Source organism: Magallana gigas, chromosome 1, assembly GCF_963853765.1.
Source record: "Magallana gigas chromosome 1, xbMagGiga1.1, whole genome shotgun sequence".
NCBI lineage: Eukaryota > Metazoa > Mollusca > Bivalvia > Ostreida > Ostreidae > Magallana > Magallana gigas.
Window position 1 is genome coordinate 1,673,655 of NC_088853.1, and position 21,078 is coordinate 1,694,732.

Here is a 21,078-nt window from a genome sequence, read left to right on the forward strand (position 1 = left end):
TTTTAGTTTAAAAAAAACCCAACTTATTAAAGCAGTGTAGTAAAGCTACCAAAAAAAGACCTCATATCCCATTGGCGGATCCAGAGAGGGGGTTCCGGGGGTCGGACCCCCCCCCCCCCCCTTCCTTTCTCTGGGACATATGAATTTTTTTGAAAACTTCTAATGCATATTTAAAGGCAATTTTTCCCATTTGTAATATAAATACTGTAATTATATCAAATAAATGCTTTAAGAATTGCTTATCTAACGATTTTCTCACAACGTACCGTAATTTACATGTATTTCTGATATGAAAAACCCTAACTATATTTTAATCGAAAAAAGTACTCCCCTTCAGCATCCGGTTTTCACTTCCATGAGAAAACATACAGTTTGAACTGACAAGCCATCGAGTAAAACGGCGTTCAAGTACAAGTACAAACATTCCTTTTACTTTTAAAAGCTGCTTTCAAATGTATTGTTTAGTTAACTGAAGTAATTATAATAAAAAAGTTTTACTTCGTTTCATACTAAAAAAAAAAAAAAGAAAGAAAAATACAGAGAAAATTAAACCCGCTTATGCGGGTTATGTTATTTTTCTGGAATGCTAGATACGTTCATACCCACATGAAACACAAAAGAAAGCCTTTTTTTGTTTTGTTTCCGAGAATCGGATATTATGTTTCAAAAATACCGTGTAAGGGGTTTATATGTAAACCATTATGAAAATGCACAACTTTTCAAAACGTTCCTGAATTTGATCGCATCTATACTAGTGCCGAATGATGTGGCGCACCCATTACAGAGGTCACATCAATTAAGTTCCCTGGGACGACTATATTGCTTGTACAATTGTATTACACATGTTCCATCTATTCAGCAAATAAACTATTCCAATTTAATTTTTTGTCATATCCTATCATTTAGACCATTCTTTAAGAAGGCAATCGATAGAAATCAAAATCGATAAATAGATCAGAATGTACACATCAAAAACATAAAAAAAATACCCCCCCCCCCAAAAAAAATTCCTTTTTATAATTAGAGCTTGTCGTAATTAGTCTGAATTATTTTTTGTTGGTTAGTGTTTCTTTCTATTTAGCACAGACGCACGTTCTCATGGCTGTAGACTTGTTTTTTTAAGGCTAGAAATTATACAAATCTTCCTTACCTAAACCCAAAACGCTTAATAAATACAGTGCACTCTGATATTAAAATAGATATGAAATAGATATTGACGAAATAACTGTTTTTTTAAATTTAGGCATGGAAAACGTTCAAAAGGCCTTGTTTATTGACAAATAATGATTTTTGTACGCAATGATGTTCATCAATTGGAATCCCCCCCCCCTTTTCCAAATTGCTGGATCCGCCTCTGTACCCCCCCCACCCCTTCCTCCGGGAGGAGGGTGGGGACAAACAAAATAACACACCTTAGGTTAAAAGTTGAAAATTATAATATCTTGGTGATTGCTGCTTATATATGTTTAATGTATATTAATAGCTTTGTTATAATTTATATGTTTAATGTATATTAATAGCTTTGTTATAATTTATATGTTTAATGTATGCTGTTTCTTAAATTGATTGTGTCTATAATGCGAATAACATTTCTAGCTGTAATTCATAAAAAAAACCATTATGTCATTCGATTTTTACCGTATATATTTTGCTTTCATTGATTATTTTATTTTGTGCAAAAGTGCGTGTACCGAATGTCCTTGACATGTTGTTATGTGCTTGTGTTCAGTTCAACAAGTGCGATGATTTTGCTGCTGAAATAAACACGATTTCCGGTGTCAGTCAGAATCAGACATTCTGTTATAAACAAACACACTTCTTCGTGACTCAACAGGAACGCTACAGATAGCAGGATTGCCGTCCAAGAGATAATTCTAAAATTTTATTTCACAAACGCATAATGAAATTTAACATGAATTAATAAAACAAAGCACATACGGTGAAACTGACCAGTAAATTCACTTGAATTGTTCTGGCAAACATTTCTGCAAAATATGTAGAAATACAGGATTGCTTTAGAAGTCATCCGTGGTCTCAAATCCATTTTTACCCCCCCCCCCCCCCCCCCCAAGATCCCTCCACCCACCCCCTTACTTTAAAAAAGTTTACTTCGAGTACATACATGTATACGTTAAGTAGTATAAAGATGAAATACTGTAATAATGAAAACTAAGTTGACCGATTAATACATTTAAAACTAAATATTCGAACAGCTTTTTTCTATTTTTGAAAACCGGTGAATTCATTATCTGGGACCGAAACCATTTGGGGTCGAAATTGCTAGGTGGCGAAACGTCTAAGCATCGCTGTGACGTATGTCGACCAGACGATAGACCGATTTGGGAAGAGGAAAGGAAAGTTTATTTCTATCCGTTTAGATAATTGTTCCCCGTGGAAAAAAGGTTTGTCATATCATATATTCTACAATGTAGTCTACTTCTTCCATATATCATGCCCGTGACAATTTAGGTGAGATAAAACGCGATAGTTTTAAAAATCAACTATGTAAAATGGCTGACCCGAAAACAAACCTTCAAAATCATGTCATTCGTGTATATGTAAAGTGTTGAAGAAAAAACTGTTGTAACTTAGTTCAGGTAAGGGAGGAGGGGGTAAGTTGTTTTAATCCAACAGCTCAATGTACCAGTGACAAGACAAGCCGTTTGTTCAGACACAGAACCCCCCCCCCTTTTTTTTTAAAATGTTTACTTGGAGTATGTACGTTAAGTAATATAAAGATGAAATTAATTAATAATGAAAACTAAGTTGACCGATTAAAACATTAGAAACTAAATATAAGAATAGCTTTTTTTTTGGGGGGGGGGTGGCATTTGTCTAAAAAAAGTAAGTAACATTTTGTTTTCCTGTTGAAAGACCAACATTTTATGAGAAAACATTTATAAATGTCTTAATCGCTTACCAGAATTTGAAAAAAAAATATATATATTAATTGCCACTTTAACATTTGTTACATGTAAGAATATCTATACTACATTTTGTCAATTAACTAAAAAATGCCTGCACCAGAGTAACTGCTTACACTTTTGGTATTTTAACAAGTGTAATATGATGTCCATAAACTATAATTGAATTTTACCTGATAAGTAATTATTGTTGAATTAATTAAAACCTACTTTCATTTTCAATATTTTAAAACCAGCCTAAAATAGCAAAAATGAGAGTATGGTGGTGGACATGTTTTGGGGGATCCAAGTCAGTGGTAGTTGTATCAAATTGTACACTTGCAATGATATCTAATGATTAAATGTAAAGAGTGAATATATTTACTGGGAATTTACTTAGAGTATACATAGAAGGTGATACTTGATATTTATAGTTGCAAATATGTTTGCTTATATGAACCTGCAGAATAGCGAATCATTTCAATAATGTGTGAACTTTTTTCATGACATCACAATGATAATGGCACGTGCTTATCGTTTCACAGTTGCATCGTTAGCATACACTAGTGTCTTTTAATTTCATACATTTTTATACCAGGAAATATTGGTAGTTAACTTTTTGAATTAATTTGTAAACAATGAACAGATTGTGTTCTACGTCTATATGAATAAACAAGTTGCTGTCCTTTAAAAAAGGACTACAATACGTGGACCATTTGCATGTGTTTCCAAGGAAAGCGTGAAAGCCTTAAGATTATCAGATATTCCACCGACTCTAGCCCTCTGCTTTTAACCACTAAATTTGTACGTTGCATTACGTATACATGTATGTATAGCCCTGACTTCTAAAATAATTATGATCTATATATGAATGAAGTTTGCATGTATAGTATCAGGCATTCGGTGAATTCTACTATTTGCGCACACATTACGATTCGCACTACTTTGTTAACTAACGTTATGCAGTGACAGCTTTGTGTAAATTAAACATTTCATATTTGGAATCATTTTTCTTGAAATTTAAACTTTTATACAGTGACATAATTATTCAATCATACTTAAATGCTTAAAAAAGTTTAATCGGGAAGTTCTCTAGCCTTGCCTACTATAAAAGTAAAGTTACATATGTGTATTCGGAAAACAACAAAACATTGCAAATTATGCTATTTGATGCATGTTGTAGTTTCGGCATAACATTAACTTATTTCATAATACTGATAGTTCATATCACATGCAAATCATTTCTTTAAAAGGAATACTTTGTTTCTGTACTGTTTACCGACAACTTTACAATTACAGCGCCTTTGAACTTATGTGTGCATATGGCACGGAATCCCGATCCCGATTCAGATAAACATGTGCTAGCCTGGTTCCCTGAGCTACCCATTACCGACAGGAACCAGGCTAGCTCATGCGCAGGCTAAATTTTCCCCATAGCATCCGGTTTAACCTCGTTTATATATGTTCTGCGTGGACCTCAGGGTCCACGCAATCATGTGTACATAAAATAGGGAGGTTGAAAGGGGACTGGGCGATGAATGGTCATAAAAATTGTTTTGTTTTTCCTATACTACAAATGATACACATCAATAGTGATCATTAAAAGAATGGTGAATATCATGAATATGGTAGGATGTTTTAATAAACTAATCTAATTAATTTAATACATTAATGTATTTGAATATATAATACTGAGTAGGAGGGGGCGGAACAATTGAACATTGAAACAAATAATCGACATCATTCTAATTTTATAGAGAAAATTTGTAGGAATACAAAATTAAATGAATTGGCCTACTATGTGCTTTAATAAAAAATCATATATTTATGCATACATATAATATTCTTTAGATTGAAGTGTGAACCTAAACATTATTTTTGTTCAGTCGATTACTTGAGTAACAGAAAGGCATAAGGCCTAAAAAAAAAATTTAAAGATATCATCAAGTACTAGAATGTAACAGTTGATGGTCTCTTTACAGGTTCCCTGTGTCTGACTGTTGACTGATAGGTTATACCAGTCTGTAGTATGTAACCGTTGATGGTCTCTTACCAGGTTCTCTGTGTCTGACTGTTGACTGATAGGTTATACCAGTCTGTAGTATGTAACCGTTGATGGTCTCTTTACAGGTTCTCTGTGTCTGACTGTTGACTGATAGGTTATATCAGTCTGTAGTATGTAACAGTTGATGGTCTCTTTACAGGTTCCCAGGCTGTGTCTGACTGTGCTGTTGACTGAGAGGTCAAAGAGAATATATGTGGTATAGTATTCATGTAATATCACCATGTTCATGTAACTATTCTATGTATTTTTAGGTCACCTGAGTCACTCAGGAGACCCATTGCTATCTCACGTTTGTCGTCGTGTGTCATTTGTAGACATTTCAGTATACATCTTTTAAATGGGTATGAGGGCAGTAGTCATTGTGTTAGTCCTGGGGTAAGAACTGTTGCCCGAAACCATAGCCCGAGGTCAACGGAGGTGTGAATTGTATTTTGATAGCAATTATAGTCTGTTCTTTACATGGGGTAAAGACACCACTGCATTTTATCCATGTTTTATAAATTTTCTTTATATATTATAATTATACCCCCGCTCCAAAGGAGAGGGGGTATACTGTTTTACCCTTGTGTGTCTGTCCGTCTGTCTGTCTGTCCGTCTCTCCGTCCGTAACAAAAATTTCTGTCACATTTATCTCAGCAACAATTTATCGCAGATGCTTGAAATTTTTACACAGTGTTTGTTAAGGCATGCCATATCACGGGATGTATTTTTGTACCAATCGAACGTCAACTTCCTGTTAAATGACGACTTTGCTTATTTTTTAACCAAAATTTTCAAACAAATTTTCCTCAAAGATTTCTCAGCAACTATTTATCGCAGATGCTTGAAATTTATACACAATGTTTGTTTAGGCATGCCATATTATGGGATATATTTTTGTACCAATCAGACGTCCACTTATTGTTAAATGACGACTTTGTTTATTTTTAGCCAAAATTTTCAAACAAATTTTCCTCAAAGATTTCTCAGCAGCTATTAATCGCAGATGCTTGAAATTTTAACACACTATTTGTTTAGGCATGCCATATTATGGGATATATTTCTGTACCAATCTGATGCCAGCTTTCTGTTAAATGTCGACTTTGCTTATTTTGCATATTTACATCAGAGCGGGGGTATCACTAGTGAGCATTGGCTCACAGATATCTTGTGAAGCATTGTATCATATAAATGTATGTAATATTAAATCCCGCAATTGTGCGGGCTATCAACAAGTACTAGAATGTAACAGTTGATGGTCTCTTTACAGGTTCCCAGGCTGTGTTTGACTGTGCTGCTGACTGAAAGATCAAAGAGAGAATATATGTGGTATAGTATTCATGTAATATCACCATGTTCATGTAGCTATACTATGTATTTTTAGGTCACCTGAGTCACTCAAGAGACCCGTTGCTATCTCACGTTTGTCGTCGTGTGTCATTCATAGACATTTTAGTATACATCTTTTAAATGGGTATGAGGGCAGTGGTCATTGTGTTAGTACTGGGATAAGAACTGTTTCTCGAGAGCATAGGCCGAGGTCAACATCAACTTCTTACCCAGGAACTGACAATATAACTATTGTCCACATTCCCATTTGATGATTGATGTGTTAGACGAAGAGAAACACATCCTTGTGGTAATATCAGGGCTAATTGATCTAGGGGGGCAGTCAAAAATCAACCAGGGTTAAGGGAATAGCAAAGCATGGGACATAAACCAGTATTTAACATGTATACACTGGCGGGTTCCCATTTTGCACAAATTTGAGGATTAGGTGTGAATTGTATTTTGATAGCAATTAAAGAAAGTAATAATGAGAGAGAAAGAGAGAGAGAGATTACATGTCTAAGAAAAGATACACATGTTTAGCAGAGTAAGTAAGTCAGAGAAAAGAGAGAGAGAGAGAGAGATATTACATGTCTGAGAGAATAAGTAAGATGCACATGTTTACATGTATAAGAGTAAGTATCTGAGAGAGAGAGAGAGACTACATGTCTGAGAGATTAAGTAAGATGCAAATATTTACATGTATAAGAGCAAGTTTCAGAGAGAGAGAGAGAGAGAGAGAGAGAGAGAGAGAGAGAGAGAGAGCAAACAGACATGTTATACAGAACAATAAATATTAAATGATAGATATGGAACAACAAGAGTAAGGGAGTAAGAGACATAGTTTAGTTGAGTTCATCTGAAAGAGAGAGAGACAGAGATAGATAGAGAGAAGAGAGGGATGATAAGGGTAAGTCTCTGAGAGAGAGAGAATGAGAGAGAGTGAGAGAGATATTACATGTCTGAGAGAATAAGTAAGATGCACATGTTTACATGTATAAGAGCAAGTTTCAGAGAGAGAGAGAGAGAGAGAGAGAGAGAGAGAGAGAGCAAACAGACATGTTATACAGAGCAATAAATATTAAATGATAAATATGGAACAACAAGAGTAAGGGAGTAAGAGACAAAGTTTAGTTGAGTTCATCTGAAAGAGAGAGAGAGTCACAAGAGAGAGAGAGAGAGAGATAGAGAGAAGAGAGGGATGATAGAAAATAAGATTACATGTTAGGAGAGAGAGAGAGAGGTTTGGTAGTGAAAGTGAGGGATAGAGAGATAAGGTAGAAAGCAAGAGAACAGATTTATTAGGAAATTATGTAGGACAGAGGCTTGGAGTAAAAATGAGAGGTAAGAAGTACATGTTTAGCTGTAAAATCATGAGATTGTGAAAGAAAGTAATAGCGAGCGCAGCTCGCTGGTGCGAAGCAAGCACTACCGGCAAGGCGTGTGTGAATTCATTCAACGAATTTTTTTGGCGTCAGTAAATCGGACCAGTAATGCCTTGTTTTAATCGTCCCAGTAGTTCCCTGTAATCATGGTTTCCCATTTCACACTCTCAGGAGAACAAGATGCATGCATTGTAAATGTACTGCTGACACAACATAAGACTAACGGAGCTATCGTCCTTTTGAGTGACGTCACAATGGATTTCTTACACATTGATCCGACAGAAGTTTTCGGCGTCAGTAAATTTCGACCCACAATGCAATTCCTCAATGTCTGTCGATCTCACTAGACTGGATACCGTCTCGCGAGAATCAAAGTAAAACTTTTGAGAAACAGATAAATTATATATGTAATTTCAAGAACATCATGCTTTTAAGTAAACAAAACAGTATATTTTGCGTAGGTTTTTTTAGGGTGTCTTCAAAGAGACAGATGACACTTGACCGACGTGAACTTTGACGTCACAATAAGGGGAAATTACTCTAAGTAGTTATTGTAAATCTGCTGAAATATAAATACCAAAATCTTCTCAAAATCTTGCAGAGCTAACGAATGGGGACATTTCTTCAAAGATAGGAAACAGCTGTAACTTGCTCTCGTTTGGATGAATGCTCACATTTATTTTATTCACTATATATTACGGTAATTTCCAGGAATGTTTCTTTTAAAAGGGGGCGTGGCAACATCATTCGAAAAATCTTTGCAAGCAAAAAGTAAAAGAAATTTTCAAAATCAGGAAAATTCTAATCCAGGTGAAGAATCGGGAGTGAGTAGTATGCCTTCAGCTCTTGAGCTGCTCAAAAGTGTCTTCATTTTCACTTCCATTCATTACATGCTCCCGGGGGATCCATTTTCCTTAAATATGATCAACAAATTTTTTTTATATGTAAATTTGATATATTTTTTTTTAAACGGGGGAGGGGGGACTCTGTGATAATCAATTTTTTATAAGTAAGTTTAAGAAAAATGTCTGCTGCAAAGAAAAGAGGAAATAAACTGTATTGTACATTATGTTAAAATCTATATTATTCAACGACATTTTATCTGAGATAAATTCTATAAATAAATAGATTACAAAATCTTATGAATAATGAAAATTTACTGGAAAAATAGGCATGTTTATTTTATTCTGCATTCAAATGCATTTACTTTATGTCGCTACTTTTATTTTTATTGATTTATCATAATTCATTATTTTATCACATGCTGTGCTCGCCCCCAACGGTCGCACCGTAATACATATTTTAATAAAAGAAATTAATTCATTACATGTCTGAGAGAAATAGAATAATGCATATGTTTAACAAAGTAAGTCAGAGAAGAGAGAGAGAGAGAGAGAGAGAGAGAGAGAGAGAGAGAGAGAGAGAGAGAGAGAGAGAGAGAGAGAGACTACATGTCTGAGAGAATAAGATGCACATGTTTACATGTATAAGAGTAAGTCACAAGAGAGAGAGAGAGAGAGAAAGAGAGAGAGAGAGAGACTACATGTCTGAGAGAATAAGATGCACATGTTTACATGTATAAGAGTAAGTCACAAGAGAGAAAAAGAGAGAGAGAGAGAGAGAGAGAGAGAGAGAGAGAGAGAGAGACTACATGTCTGAGAGAATAAGATGCACATGTTTACATGTAAAAGAGTAAGACATAATAGAGAGAGAGAGAGAGAGAGAGAGAGACTACATGTCTTAGAGATTAAGATGCACATGTTTACATGTATAAGAGTAAGTCACAAGAGAGAGAGAGAGAGAGAGAGAGAGAGAGAGAGAGAGAGATTACATGTCTGAGAGAATAAGTAAGATGCACATGTTTACATAATAGATAAAAAGTGTTTACATGTTTATTTATGAATTGATGAGGGACTGAGGCTTAGAGGAAGAATGAGAGATAAGAAGTACTTGCATAGCTGCAAAATTTTGAGATAGTTAATGAAGGAGTAATAATGTGAGAGAGAGAGAGAGAGAGAAAAAGAAAGAGAGATTACAATAGTAAGATGCACATGTTTATAAGAATAGGTCAGAGAGAGAGAGAGAGAGAGAGAGAGAGATTACATCTTTGACAGTAAGATATATTTAGTACATGTACATGTTTCATGGAGTTTGTCTGAAAGACAGAAATAGATAGAAAGAGAGAGCAAACATACATATTGAAATTGTGAGAAACAGAGATTGAGAGAAAGAAATACAAAGAGCAGGAGTACATGTTAGGTACATTGAGACAGTAAGGCCAGCATTTTTTAAAATTTCGATTTACAAACCCGCCGACCCTATTTTTTAAAAATTCAAATAAAAATAAAAGGACCTGAACTAGCTATTCATTTTATTTTTTCCTCCGACCCGAAGTTTTCTTTCTGGTAAAAATAAAAATAAATGTTGATGCAATCACGTATGTGTAGTCTGAATTATTGTTGTTCATGCATTGATTTAATAAAAAGACCAAGTTCTTTCCGATCAAGTCACAGGCACTAGAAGTCACAAAAAACCACCAAAGGGCCTACTCCTGTTTGCTTTCGCCCAACCCTACAATTTACGACTCTATTAAGTTTTGTGATCGGCAACTTAGCCAGAATTTCCTCAATAAAGAGAAGTTGAAGTCTTTTTCTATCACAATTCTGTAAATTAAAAAAAAAACACCTCATTGACAAGAAAATGATAAGTTACTTTAAAAAAAAAAACATTTTTGCAAAATAAATTCTAGAATAATCATAATTTAACCGTTTGGAAATAGATCCTCTACATAACGGTTGTAAGTGGGTCATAGGGTTGGACTAATAACCCTAAACACACTGAACACAGGTCTTATGACTGAAGGAAAGAGAATGATTTTATTTGTGATTAAGGTTAAAGCTAACAAAATAACGAAACATTTCCTTTATTAAAGGTATAGTTACATAAATAAATAAAATTTTAAAAGTTATTTAGTCTTTTTTAAATAAAAAAACTTGTTTGATTTTTTACTGACATTTATGGACATGCTTCTAATCCAATTTATTTTCAGTAACAATATTTTAAATTTTGAATTTGTGAATAGCATTGTTAATTTAATCAAATAAATTATTTCTCAAACTTCTTCCTATTTTTCTGCAAGGAAGAAGTGAAAACTCCCTTATTTTTTTTGGTCTTAATGTATATGTACAGTATGTACTTGTATTTATAAAAAAAAAAACCTTCGTTTTTATACATGCATGTACAATATATCAACACAAATTTTCAGTGCCCATGGATAAAATATGTTATGATAAGAACATCACCAACAACCAAAATTACTTAGATATTTTAAAAAAATGGCAGCTCCTAGACACATGTTCTTATTTTAAAAATAAAAAAAATATTGTTGAAAAATTGTTTTATTTTCATTTTTTTTCTTGACGGACAAATTTTTCAATTTCATTTTTATTTTTTTCCCCTCCTCCTCACCAAATAATTTGAAAAATATTTCGTAAATCTAAAAATAAAAAAATGCTGGCCTAAATACCCGGTAATTGAGTTGAACTAAATTGAGACGTGTACTCTACATCTTATTTTATTTTCTCTCTCTGCCTTTCTTTGATAGATAAACCTACTATAAACTTTCTCAATTATGTACACATCCAAAAGAGAGAAATAGAGAGAAAGAAATGTAGGGATAAAGAGAGAGAGAGCAAGAGAGAGAGAGAGAGAGAGAGCGAGCACCTCTTTCTCACTCAGCAATCTTATGTTGTATTTTCTACTGGTTGAATGTCTCTATAATCAGAACCAGAATAATAGACCGTCAATTATCTAAGTAGGGAAAATATATTAATCTTTAAAAAACCCAAATATATTTCTTTTAAAATTTGACATTGAATCTATAAAACAATAATAATTCTAAAACTCTTTATTTTCATTCAACAGGTTATGACCCAGACCCCCCACATCATGGACACAGCAAGCTCCCCATACATCACAGCAAGCTCCCAATACATCACAGCAAGCTTCTCATTTAGACTACATCAATGTTCTAAGTGTCCGGGGGACACAGCGTACTATTGTGTATCGTGTCCATGTGATCTGTGTCCCCAGTGTAAAGAGAACCATGTAAAAGATCTCCAAACAATAGACCATGATGTTGTGTCACACCGTGATAAAATCAACTACATCCCAACACAAGAGATCTGTGTGAGACATCCTAGCCATGTTTATACAAAGTACTGTGAACCTTGTCAAGTTCCTGCCTGTAATAATTGCCAAACACATAGAAAACACAAGAAGATAGTTGTTAAAACAGCCTATAAAACAAAGCGACAACAACACAGAGGAACCATTCACACCATCAGAAGTGAGGCTCTCTTTTACAGACCTGTTCTCCTGACAGGAATCAAAGCTGATGTCAAAACCTGTCACACAGAATTCTCCCCCCTTCAATCAGAGATGTTAACAAAGGCCCAGACACTGAAGGATCTCATTAACTATGTGGTATATGATCTATTGAACAATGTGTTATGTTACTTTGATTTCAAACACAGATGTAAAAAACAAAAGATAAAAATGATCAGACATATTGTCAGACTAAGGAGATATGAACACAGAAATGTACAGCCAGCATTCACATTCAGTGCGCTACAATTCCTCTCCTTCACAAAGACAGCCCTCCCCCAGATACATCTTACACTCCACACCAGCCAGCTCTCCATGACTGAGTCACTCAACAAGGAGGATGTGATGGAGTCACTGAGTGCAATCCAAATCACAGAGAGAGGAAACCGACGCGTAGGAAACCAGTGTCTGCTGAAACTGACGTCTGGTGCTGAGCTCCATCAATCTCTCACACTGACAGGTGTTCGTGGTTGTTTACACATTTCCTGTGTGACATCAGACCGGGTCTGGGTCAATGATAATAAAAAGAATCTCATGTTGACAGACACAACAGGTGTCCCTCTACATCGTGTGGAGGATTCATGGATTGGTTTATATTATGGTAATGGATCACACACAGTGAACAGTGAGAGTGAACTGATTTATATAGATAGGAATTATAACATCAACAAACTGTCAAAGGATATGAAAACAACCACCACATTTATAGAGAGAACAGACTCTACATGGAGACCATGGAGTGTTTACTGGTCCCCGTCCACTGGGGATCTACTGGTCGGGATGTGTAACTATGATACAAAGACAGGCAAGGTAACCCGGTACAACCAGAGTGGACAACTCACACAAACCATACAGTACCACAACACAGGACGGGGACTGTATAGTAGACCTCTCTATATAACAGAGAACAACAATGGGGATGTCGTGGTGTCTGACTTGTCTGGTGCTGTAGTGGTGACAGAGCGTGGAGGAAGACATCGTTTCTCCTACACAGGACATCCATCAGGATCACGACTATATCCACGTGGAATCTGTACTGACGCGCTGTCACACATCCTGGTGTGTGATAATAGAACCAAAACAGTACAGATGATAAATAAGGACGGTCAGTTCCTGTCACATCTACTGACAAAATCACAAGAGATGGGTGTACACTGCGGCCTGGGTTATGATGTCAACACTCACCGTCTCTGGGTCGGATCATACAACAACAAGGTGCGTGTCTACAGGTATATCACCAGACAGCACGCTCTGACAGGTAAGTCTGAGTCATTATCATTCACATTAATTAGATATAGATAACTAAGACACACAGTCCGTGTTAATTATCAGTCAATAAGATACATGTAAGACATGTTTATCTGTGTGATTGTTTGTCAATATAAACAACTCATTGTTACAGGGTTAGCTGTATCTACCAGTCATTGGGATTCAGTGTTTATCTAAAATAAACAGAAATTAGATACATTATTTTATTAATTAAATGTACAGTTACATGTCATTGTATTTAGTGAATAGAAATAGCAGGTTGCTGTATTTAATTATGAAATATATAGAGTGACTCATGTATTTGTAATCAGTTATTTTGTGACATGTTAATTGACTTAATTCAATTATTTAGATAAATATTAAAGAAAGTGTCATGGTAATCAGGTTAACGTTTTAATTGTGGATGTAGCTCTATCATTACATATACTGTATGTAATTAATTAACAGCTAATTAATGACTTGTTGTAGATGAACACAGACCCCGTCCTGATGGAGACACCCGATACACGACACCTCATCACAACAAAACTCATCAACTAAACGAAAGTAAAACTCACTGACGCATGTATTTGTAATCAGTTATTTTGTTACGGTACATGTTAATTGACTTAATTTAATTAATTAGACAAATAATAGACCAAGTGTCATGGTAATCCGTTTGCAGTTTTAATTTGTAGATGTAGCTCTATCATTACATATAATGTATGGAATTGATTAATTAACAGCTAATTAATGACTTGTTGTAGATGAACACAGACCCCGTACTGAGGAGGAGGCCATGTCCAGCTCAACACCAGCCGTATAATGGAGATAGCTGGGATATTGACAGGTTGTAAATGTTTCTGTACAAATCTAGTCTGCTCTCAAAACCACACATGTTGTTTGTCACTTTGTTCAACATCTGCAGCTGAAATTGAGCTGTGTATAATTCACATGGACTGTAATACTGACTCCTGTTTATTTCACACTTTGTGATCATCCAAACATGGCTGTCTGTTGCTGAGTGAGAAACATCATTTTATACAAGTTTTATTTTCTGAATGTGGAATATTATAAAACAAATATCCACATGAAGTCTATAATATTAAACTGAACAATAATTATAAATTGTAAATGTCAGATCATTATCAATTCGAAAATGTATCTTGTTTTGCTAATTGTGCCATTATTATACCCCATGTAATGGAATTGTTGGTTTGAACATATTTTATTGTATAAACATATACAAATGGTTCGAACACAAGTTCTTACAACTTACGGGGTTCTTACCAAGTATAACAATTTACAACTGTATAGTAGTTTACAATGGAAAGTACATAGAAATGGATATTACTAATATAGTTAAGTTATTGAACAAACGTACATGTATAAAAAGTTCTGTTGAATTTGGTTTAGGCAGTAAAATTGAAGTTACACGAATCTGCCACAATCTCTTATAAATCTTTGAACAGCTAAAAAAATATGTTGGTTTAAATTGACACTCAGAGATTCGTCTCCCCACAAAAGTAAATGACAATTAATAATATTAATTTGATTTAAGTTCAAAAGGTTTGAAAACAATTCATTTCGTGCATTGGTATAATTTTTACAACTAAAAAACAAATGATAAGAATCTCCTGGTAATCCGCATTGGCAATTAGGGCTTTCAATAATATTTTTTCTGAAAAGGTCGAAGTTTAAGATACAGTTATGTCTAAGTTTTGTGTGTATGATGTTAAGTCGTCTCTTGCCGAAGCAAAAATAGGACGGAGGTTTAATTTGGTTTAATTGAATACTGCTTTTGAAACTTGTAAAGGAGGAATTGTTTCTGATAAGTAAACTTAAACTATTCCATTTATTGATCGTGTCAGGAACAAACGATTTCTTGAATATTTCTAGTCTACATTTTGGAATAGTATAGTCTTCTCTATTACGTGTATTGTAATTCGATTCTTAAGTCCTGATAGAAGGGAAAATTTCTTTTAAATAATCCGGTACCAAATTATTATGAATTTTATACATTGTGCTCAATTTTGTTAATTTTCGTCTCTCGGAAAGAGGCGTCCAACCTGTTTCTAAATAAAGGGACTCTCTTGAAGATAATATGGGTAAGCCAGTGATGATTCTTGCTGCACAGAGTTGAACTTTTTCTAATTTTTCGACATCTTGTAACAAATAACCATCCCAAACAACAGAGCAGTATTCAATTAAAGGTCGAATAAAAGTCATGTACATTTTTGATAAAGTATTTCTTCCTATGCTAAATTTGAGCTTCTTCAACAAGCAAAGTCTTTGGTATGCATTTTTAACAATATTATCGATATACTCTGCCCAGCAAAGGTTCTGACAAAAAAGTAATCCTAAGTGTTTATGTGATGAAACATATTCTAATCGACTATTTTGGAATTGGAGTTTGGGAGAGTAAAAATTTGTTTTGAGTGTAAAAAATATTGCTTTTGTTTTGGATGGATTAAATTTTAACAGCCAAGTGGATGACCAGTTTTCTAGACCTTTCAGATCATGATTCAGGACATATTCAATATTGGCAACATTGTATGAAGAAGATTGTAAAGAGTTATCATCAGCGAACAGTCTACACAGTGAAAGCATATTTTCTGACACATCGTTAACATAAATCAAAAATAGAAGAGGGCCATGAACTGAGCCCTGTGGTACACCAGCAATGACACCTCTACAGGAGGATAATATGTCCTTATACATAACTTTTTGTTTACGATTACATAAGTAGCTTTCAAATGGAATTGTTAGAGAATAATGACTTGGACCTATCTCAGTCAGTCCTGGATTTTAAGCAAAACTTATATTCAACAGCTGCACAGAATTTTATCATGTTTAATATGAAATATATGAAACTTTTAAGGTATTTAGGACACAACGTGTAGATGTGCTAATTACTAGGAAGTTCTGATTCATTTATCTTTCTGGGAATTTTAGCCCCATTGAACTTAGAATATTGGCCATATGTTGAATTTAGCAATGATTTTTTTTGTAAGTAGTTAGAACACAATGTGTTGATTTGCACATTTCTAGGAAATTTTAATTACAATATTTTGTCTTCAAATTTTGAACCATTAGAATTTAGTATGTTGCTGTTTAAGACAAATGATTAAATATGTGCATAATTGCAGAAAGTTTTGATCTGAAGATCTTTTGCTAGTAATGCCCTTTATCATTTTTAGCTAACTGAGCTGAAAGCTCAAGTGAGCCTTTCTGATCACATTTTGTCTGTCGTCTGTCCGTCTGTTTGTTTGTCTGTCCTCTGTCCATCAACTTTTCACATTTTCAACATCTCCCCCAGAACTACTGGGTCAATTTCAACCAAACTTGGCACAAAGCACCCTTGGGCAAAGAAAATTCAAAGTTGTGAAAATTAAGGAACGTGCACCTTTTCAAGGGGAGATAATTAGGATTTATGTATCCCAACCTGAGAGAAATTCAAAGCCACCCTCCCATCCCTTTAATTAAGGTGGTATGGAACATCTGTCAATAATGATGTGAATTAAAGTACATTACTATTGAAATACTTTCATTGGTTTAGAATTTTCTTTCACAATATTTTACCAAAAAATATGTTTTAGAAAATTTTGGAAATGTAATAAATTTTTCAAACCGGACTCGAACTCGTGACTTACAGGTCGGTAGTGAGCGCTCTAACCCACTGCACTGCGCTGTAAGGTAACAATGATGGGAAAGAAACTATTTATAAAATTACACTTGATTTACCGGCATTGTTTATTTTGATAAATAATACGACACAACATGAAGGTGTCCCATACCACCTTACATGTAAAGAATGAATTTTAATCAAAATTTTGATTTATTCTGTTCATTTAACAAATTTTTCAAAAGAGCGGTCCCCATACAATTCCCCTCAGTTGCAATCAGCCGGTACCAGAATTACTACTTCCAGGTTTACTTTTTTGCGTACTGCGTCATCAGAAAGCAGTGTAGAATGCCACCTTAATGCATACTCTGCCATTCATGATGTGTAGCATTGTCAAGTAATGGGAGAACATGGGGTGTTTGAGCTTGCTCACTCTTTCCTTCTTGTCCAAGTATTTGGTATTAATCATTTAATACTATTATAAATTATTTTTTTTTATTTCTTGCAGACAAGCTGCTTTTTAAACACCTTCAGGGGGAGACAGTAGAAAACCTTCCCGGATTATCCATAATTCCAATGGAGTTACAGAAGCCAAATAATTACCGATCATCAACGGACTTTGTGTTCTGTGCGTGAACTCTACATAAACAACGTTTCATGAATGGACTCTGTATCTGTGTAGGTGAACAAAAATAACGCGTCATCAATGGACACTGTTGCTGTGTAGGTGAACTCTGCACAAAAATAACGCGTCATCAATGGTCTCTGCGTTCTGTGTACATGAAATCTGCACAAAAATAATGTATCTGTCTGCGTGAACTCTACATATATAACGCGCCATCAATGGACTCTGTATCCGTGTGCGTGAACTCTACATATATAACGCGTCATCGATGGACTCTGTTTCTGTATAGGTGAACTCTACATATATAACGCATCCTCAATAGACTCTGTGCTCTGTGTACCTAAACTCTTTATTACTAAGGCATCATCAATGGACTCTGTCTTTTGTGTACGTGAACTCTACTGTAATTTGTTATCATACGTTTTTTGTCAATTTTATCTAAGTGTAAATTTTGTCAGTATATAATATGTTTTACATATCTAAGCTCCTGAAATTTCTGGTATCATTTGGTGTTAGGACGGAGATGTCCATTACAATTGTAGCCAATGTGTCACATATTGTTTTTTTTGTAATTTTGATTTTTACACAAGAAATCTTGTATGTTGTAATAAACAGTATATTCAAAGGGGAATAACTCAAAATGTGTATTTTTCAGTCAGGATGAAAAAACAGTTATTCCCCTTATATAATTTTCATAAGATGAAGTTTTACTTAAAAATGAGAAATGAATTTGATGGTGTTTATCCCTGACAGTTTTATTGGTAGGATTGATCATTTGGAAAGAAGTGATCTGATAAGCTTTTGATAAGAATTTGATAAGTTTTCGATGGGTTTTTTTTATACAATGTTATGTAGTTTTAATTTCAATATATTAATAGTTGATGTTAGTTTTTAATTGATTAAGTTTGAGCTGTGCCTGTGTAACAATTGGTGCATCATATAGTGCTTGTTATGCTCAAAAGGTAGGTCACAATGACCCAATTAGAATTATGGTAGTTTATAGTGAAACTATTTTAGAACATATCTATTTATTTGAAAAAATAAACTAACTTGTGTTTTAGAAATGATGTACCATTAATTATACCAGAAGTCATATACTCATGTATATATCAATTTGAAAGTAGGTCATGATGACCTCAATTTGTATTTAGCATGTTGTTAATCCTATGTGTTTGTTAATGGTGTTTAAGCACATTTCTCACACTCTGTATCTCTGTTGACCAGATAGATAGGACAACTCAAGTTAATGTTATTTATTTGGAGAAATATTGTACGCAAGTTTAAGCGAGATGATTTTTTTGGTGTTTACCCACACAATAAACCTGATGAAATACATTTATAACGTATATATATAGTATTATGTTTATTTTTATTGTGTTTACTCTTACCATGAAAAACATAATACTTGTATACAAATGATGTTTGGGTAAATGTAGCGAGCTGTAGATAAAAGTCAATAAACTTAAAGTGACATGTCTATATTGTTTGTCTTTTTTCATAGTCAGGCAGTACTGTAATACATGGTACAAAATGAGGACACAGATTAATCAGACTTCACCATTGTTAACAGTTCAACGTATTCAGACAATACTAGCGCATCATGGAAAATATGCCAGCAGAGCAATTGCTATTCATAATGCTGTGTTCACTGAATAATCGTTGTTTATTACTTATATTTGCATTTTACCACTCGCAAATACCCTGTATTGGCCTAGACCTAGACATTTAGATATTGCATCAAAAATAAACATTCAGACTTTAATGTATCCTTTATGACGTCATAGTATACAGACAGAGCAATTGCGATTATAGAAAAATAATTGCAGTTCCTCTGTATAGGCTTACAGTGGGAAAGAACAATGGATATGCAAATATTTTATTATGGCAGCTTGGTTCATCTTTAAGCAGTAGTATAAACACTGTTATTATACTGTAGTTTTTTTAGCTCACCTGAACAAAAGGTTCGAGGGAGCTTTACTGATCACCTGTTGTCCGGCGTCCGTCCGTCTGTCTGTAAACTTTTTACATTTTTGACTTTTTCTCTAACACCACTTGGCCAAATTTAACCAAACTTTATATTAATCAAAGTACTGAAGAACTGACGGGAGTTGATTTTGTCGATGTTTATTTTAAAATCAATGATATGTTATTTTGCATGACAAGAACATGTAGTTTCTAATTTGTATTTGAATTACGCACATTTTTAAAATATGAATTTTTGGACTTTTTCGACAAGAATGTCGAGAAACCCCCATATGAATCATGTTAAATAATATTTAAAGATAAAATTAATTCAATCAAACTATAATCAGTATAATAGAAATATTTCTCGAAAATTGTATGGATCCAAGCAATATTGAACTCTAGTCTCGTTCAACCAAACGCTCGGCTGACACCGTAAATCTCCGACAAGCAAGAGAGACCCTCTGCTTGTCGGAGATTTACGGAGACAGCCGAGCGTCGAGTTGAACGAGACACATTGAACTCTGGCGTAGGAATACATACTATATATATATATATATATATACGACTACAAAAAATATCTAAATTGTTCGTACCATTTGAAATCTGACCATTTTCAAGGTATTTATTAATAAGTTTCCTTGAAAAACAATGCTTTAGCATTCATTACTTCGAATTTATCAATTATTTTCAAGAACTAAGTCTTGTCAGCAGCGATGATTTGTGCTGAGGTCCAAACATTGTTTCACTTTCGGTTTGTCTGAGTAACTGCATAGGTGAGTTGATTAAAATCAACTCCCAAAAAGTATTCTTATGGAAAAAGGATTTTAAATTGTGAAAATAAAGCGTGCAGCCCTTTTCCAAAGGGAGATAATTGAGAAACAGTGAGTATAGGGTGTGTGTCTTTAAAATCTTCTTCTCAAGAACTGAACCAGAAATGCCAAAATTCACACAAAAGCTTGCTTATATAGTGAAGATTCTAAATTATAAAAATCATGACCCTCAGACCTAAATTGGGGCTTCAGTTGCGGTTCAAAGTTTAACATAGAAACACGTAGAAAAGATAATGTTTAAAAATCTATTGAGAACCACAACAACAGAAATGCCAAAATTTACACCAAAAAAAGTTTCTACAGAAAAGATTCTAAAATGTAAAAGTCATGACATTCGGACCAAAACTGGGGCCTCAGGCGGGGTTCAAATTTTGATTTAGAAATACATAGGAAAAATGTTTAAGAATTTTTTTCTCAAGAACCACTGCACCAGAAATACCCATATTTACTCAAAAGTTGTTAATATAGTGAAGATTCAAAATTCTTAAAATTGTGACCCTCAGACCAAAGCTGAGGCCAGAGACGGGGTTCAAAGTTTGGCATAGAAATACATAGGAAAATAATAAAAATTGTCCTCTTAAAAACCACTGCACCAGAAATGCCAATATTTACACCAAAGCCTGTTTATACAGTGAAAAAATTGGGGTCTGAGGCAGGGTTCAATGTTTAACGTATATCTTTAAAAATCTTCCTCTGAAGAACTATAATGCTTCAATTTGTGAGATTACTTTGCAGGCT

General features: G+C 34.3%; 1 protein-coding gene across 4 annotated transcripts in view; it reads left to right on the forward strand.

Moving 5' to 3' along the window:
• Nucleotides 1-21,078, forward strand: part of LOC136269787 (uncharacterized) — a 54,956-nt gene that overhangs the window by 23,954 nt on the left and 9,924 nt on the right. The window contains exons 1-6 of one of the 4 annotated variants that reach the window (XM_066076269.1): nucleotides 5,061-5,164; nucleotides 6,218-6,276; nucleotides 11,586-13,305; nucleotides 13,785-13,862; nucleotides 14,063-14,145; nucleotides 17,429-19,022. In XM_066076269.1, the coding sequence (XP_065932341.1) occupies nucleotides 11,589-13,305; nucleotides 13,785-13,862; nucleotides 14,063-14,121 (1,854 nt within the window). In that variant the 5' untranslated portion in view covers nucleotides 5,061-5,164; nucleotides 6,218-6,276; nucleotides 11,586-11,588 and the 3' untranslated portion in view covers nucleotides 14,122-14,145; nucleotides 17,429-19,022. Of the gene's footprint in view, nucleotides 1-5,060; nucleotides 5,165-6,217; nucleotides 6,277-11,585; nucleotides 13,306-13,784; nucleotides 13,863-14,062; nucleotides 14,146-17,428; nucleotides 19,023-21,078 lie in introns of those variants that run through there. The other 3 variants (XR_010711024.1, XM_066076250.1, XM_066076261.1) reach the window with 3 other exon arrangements.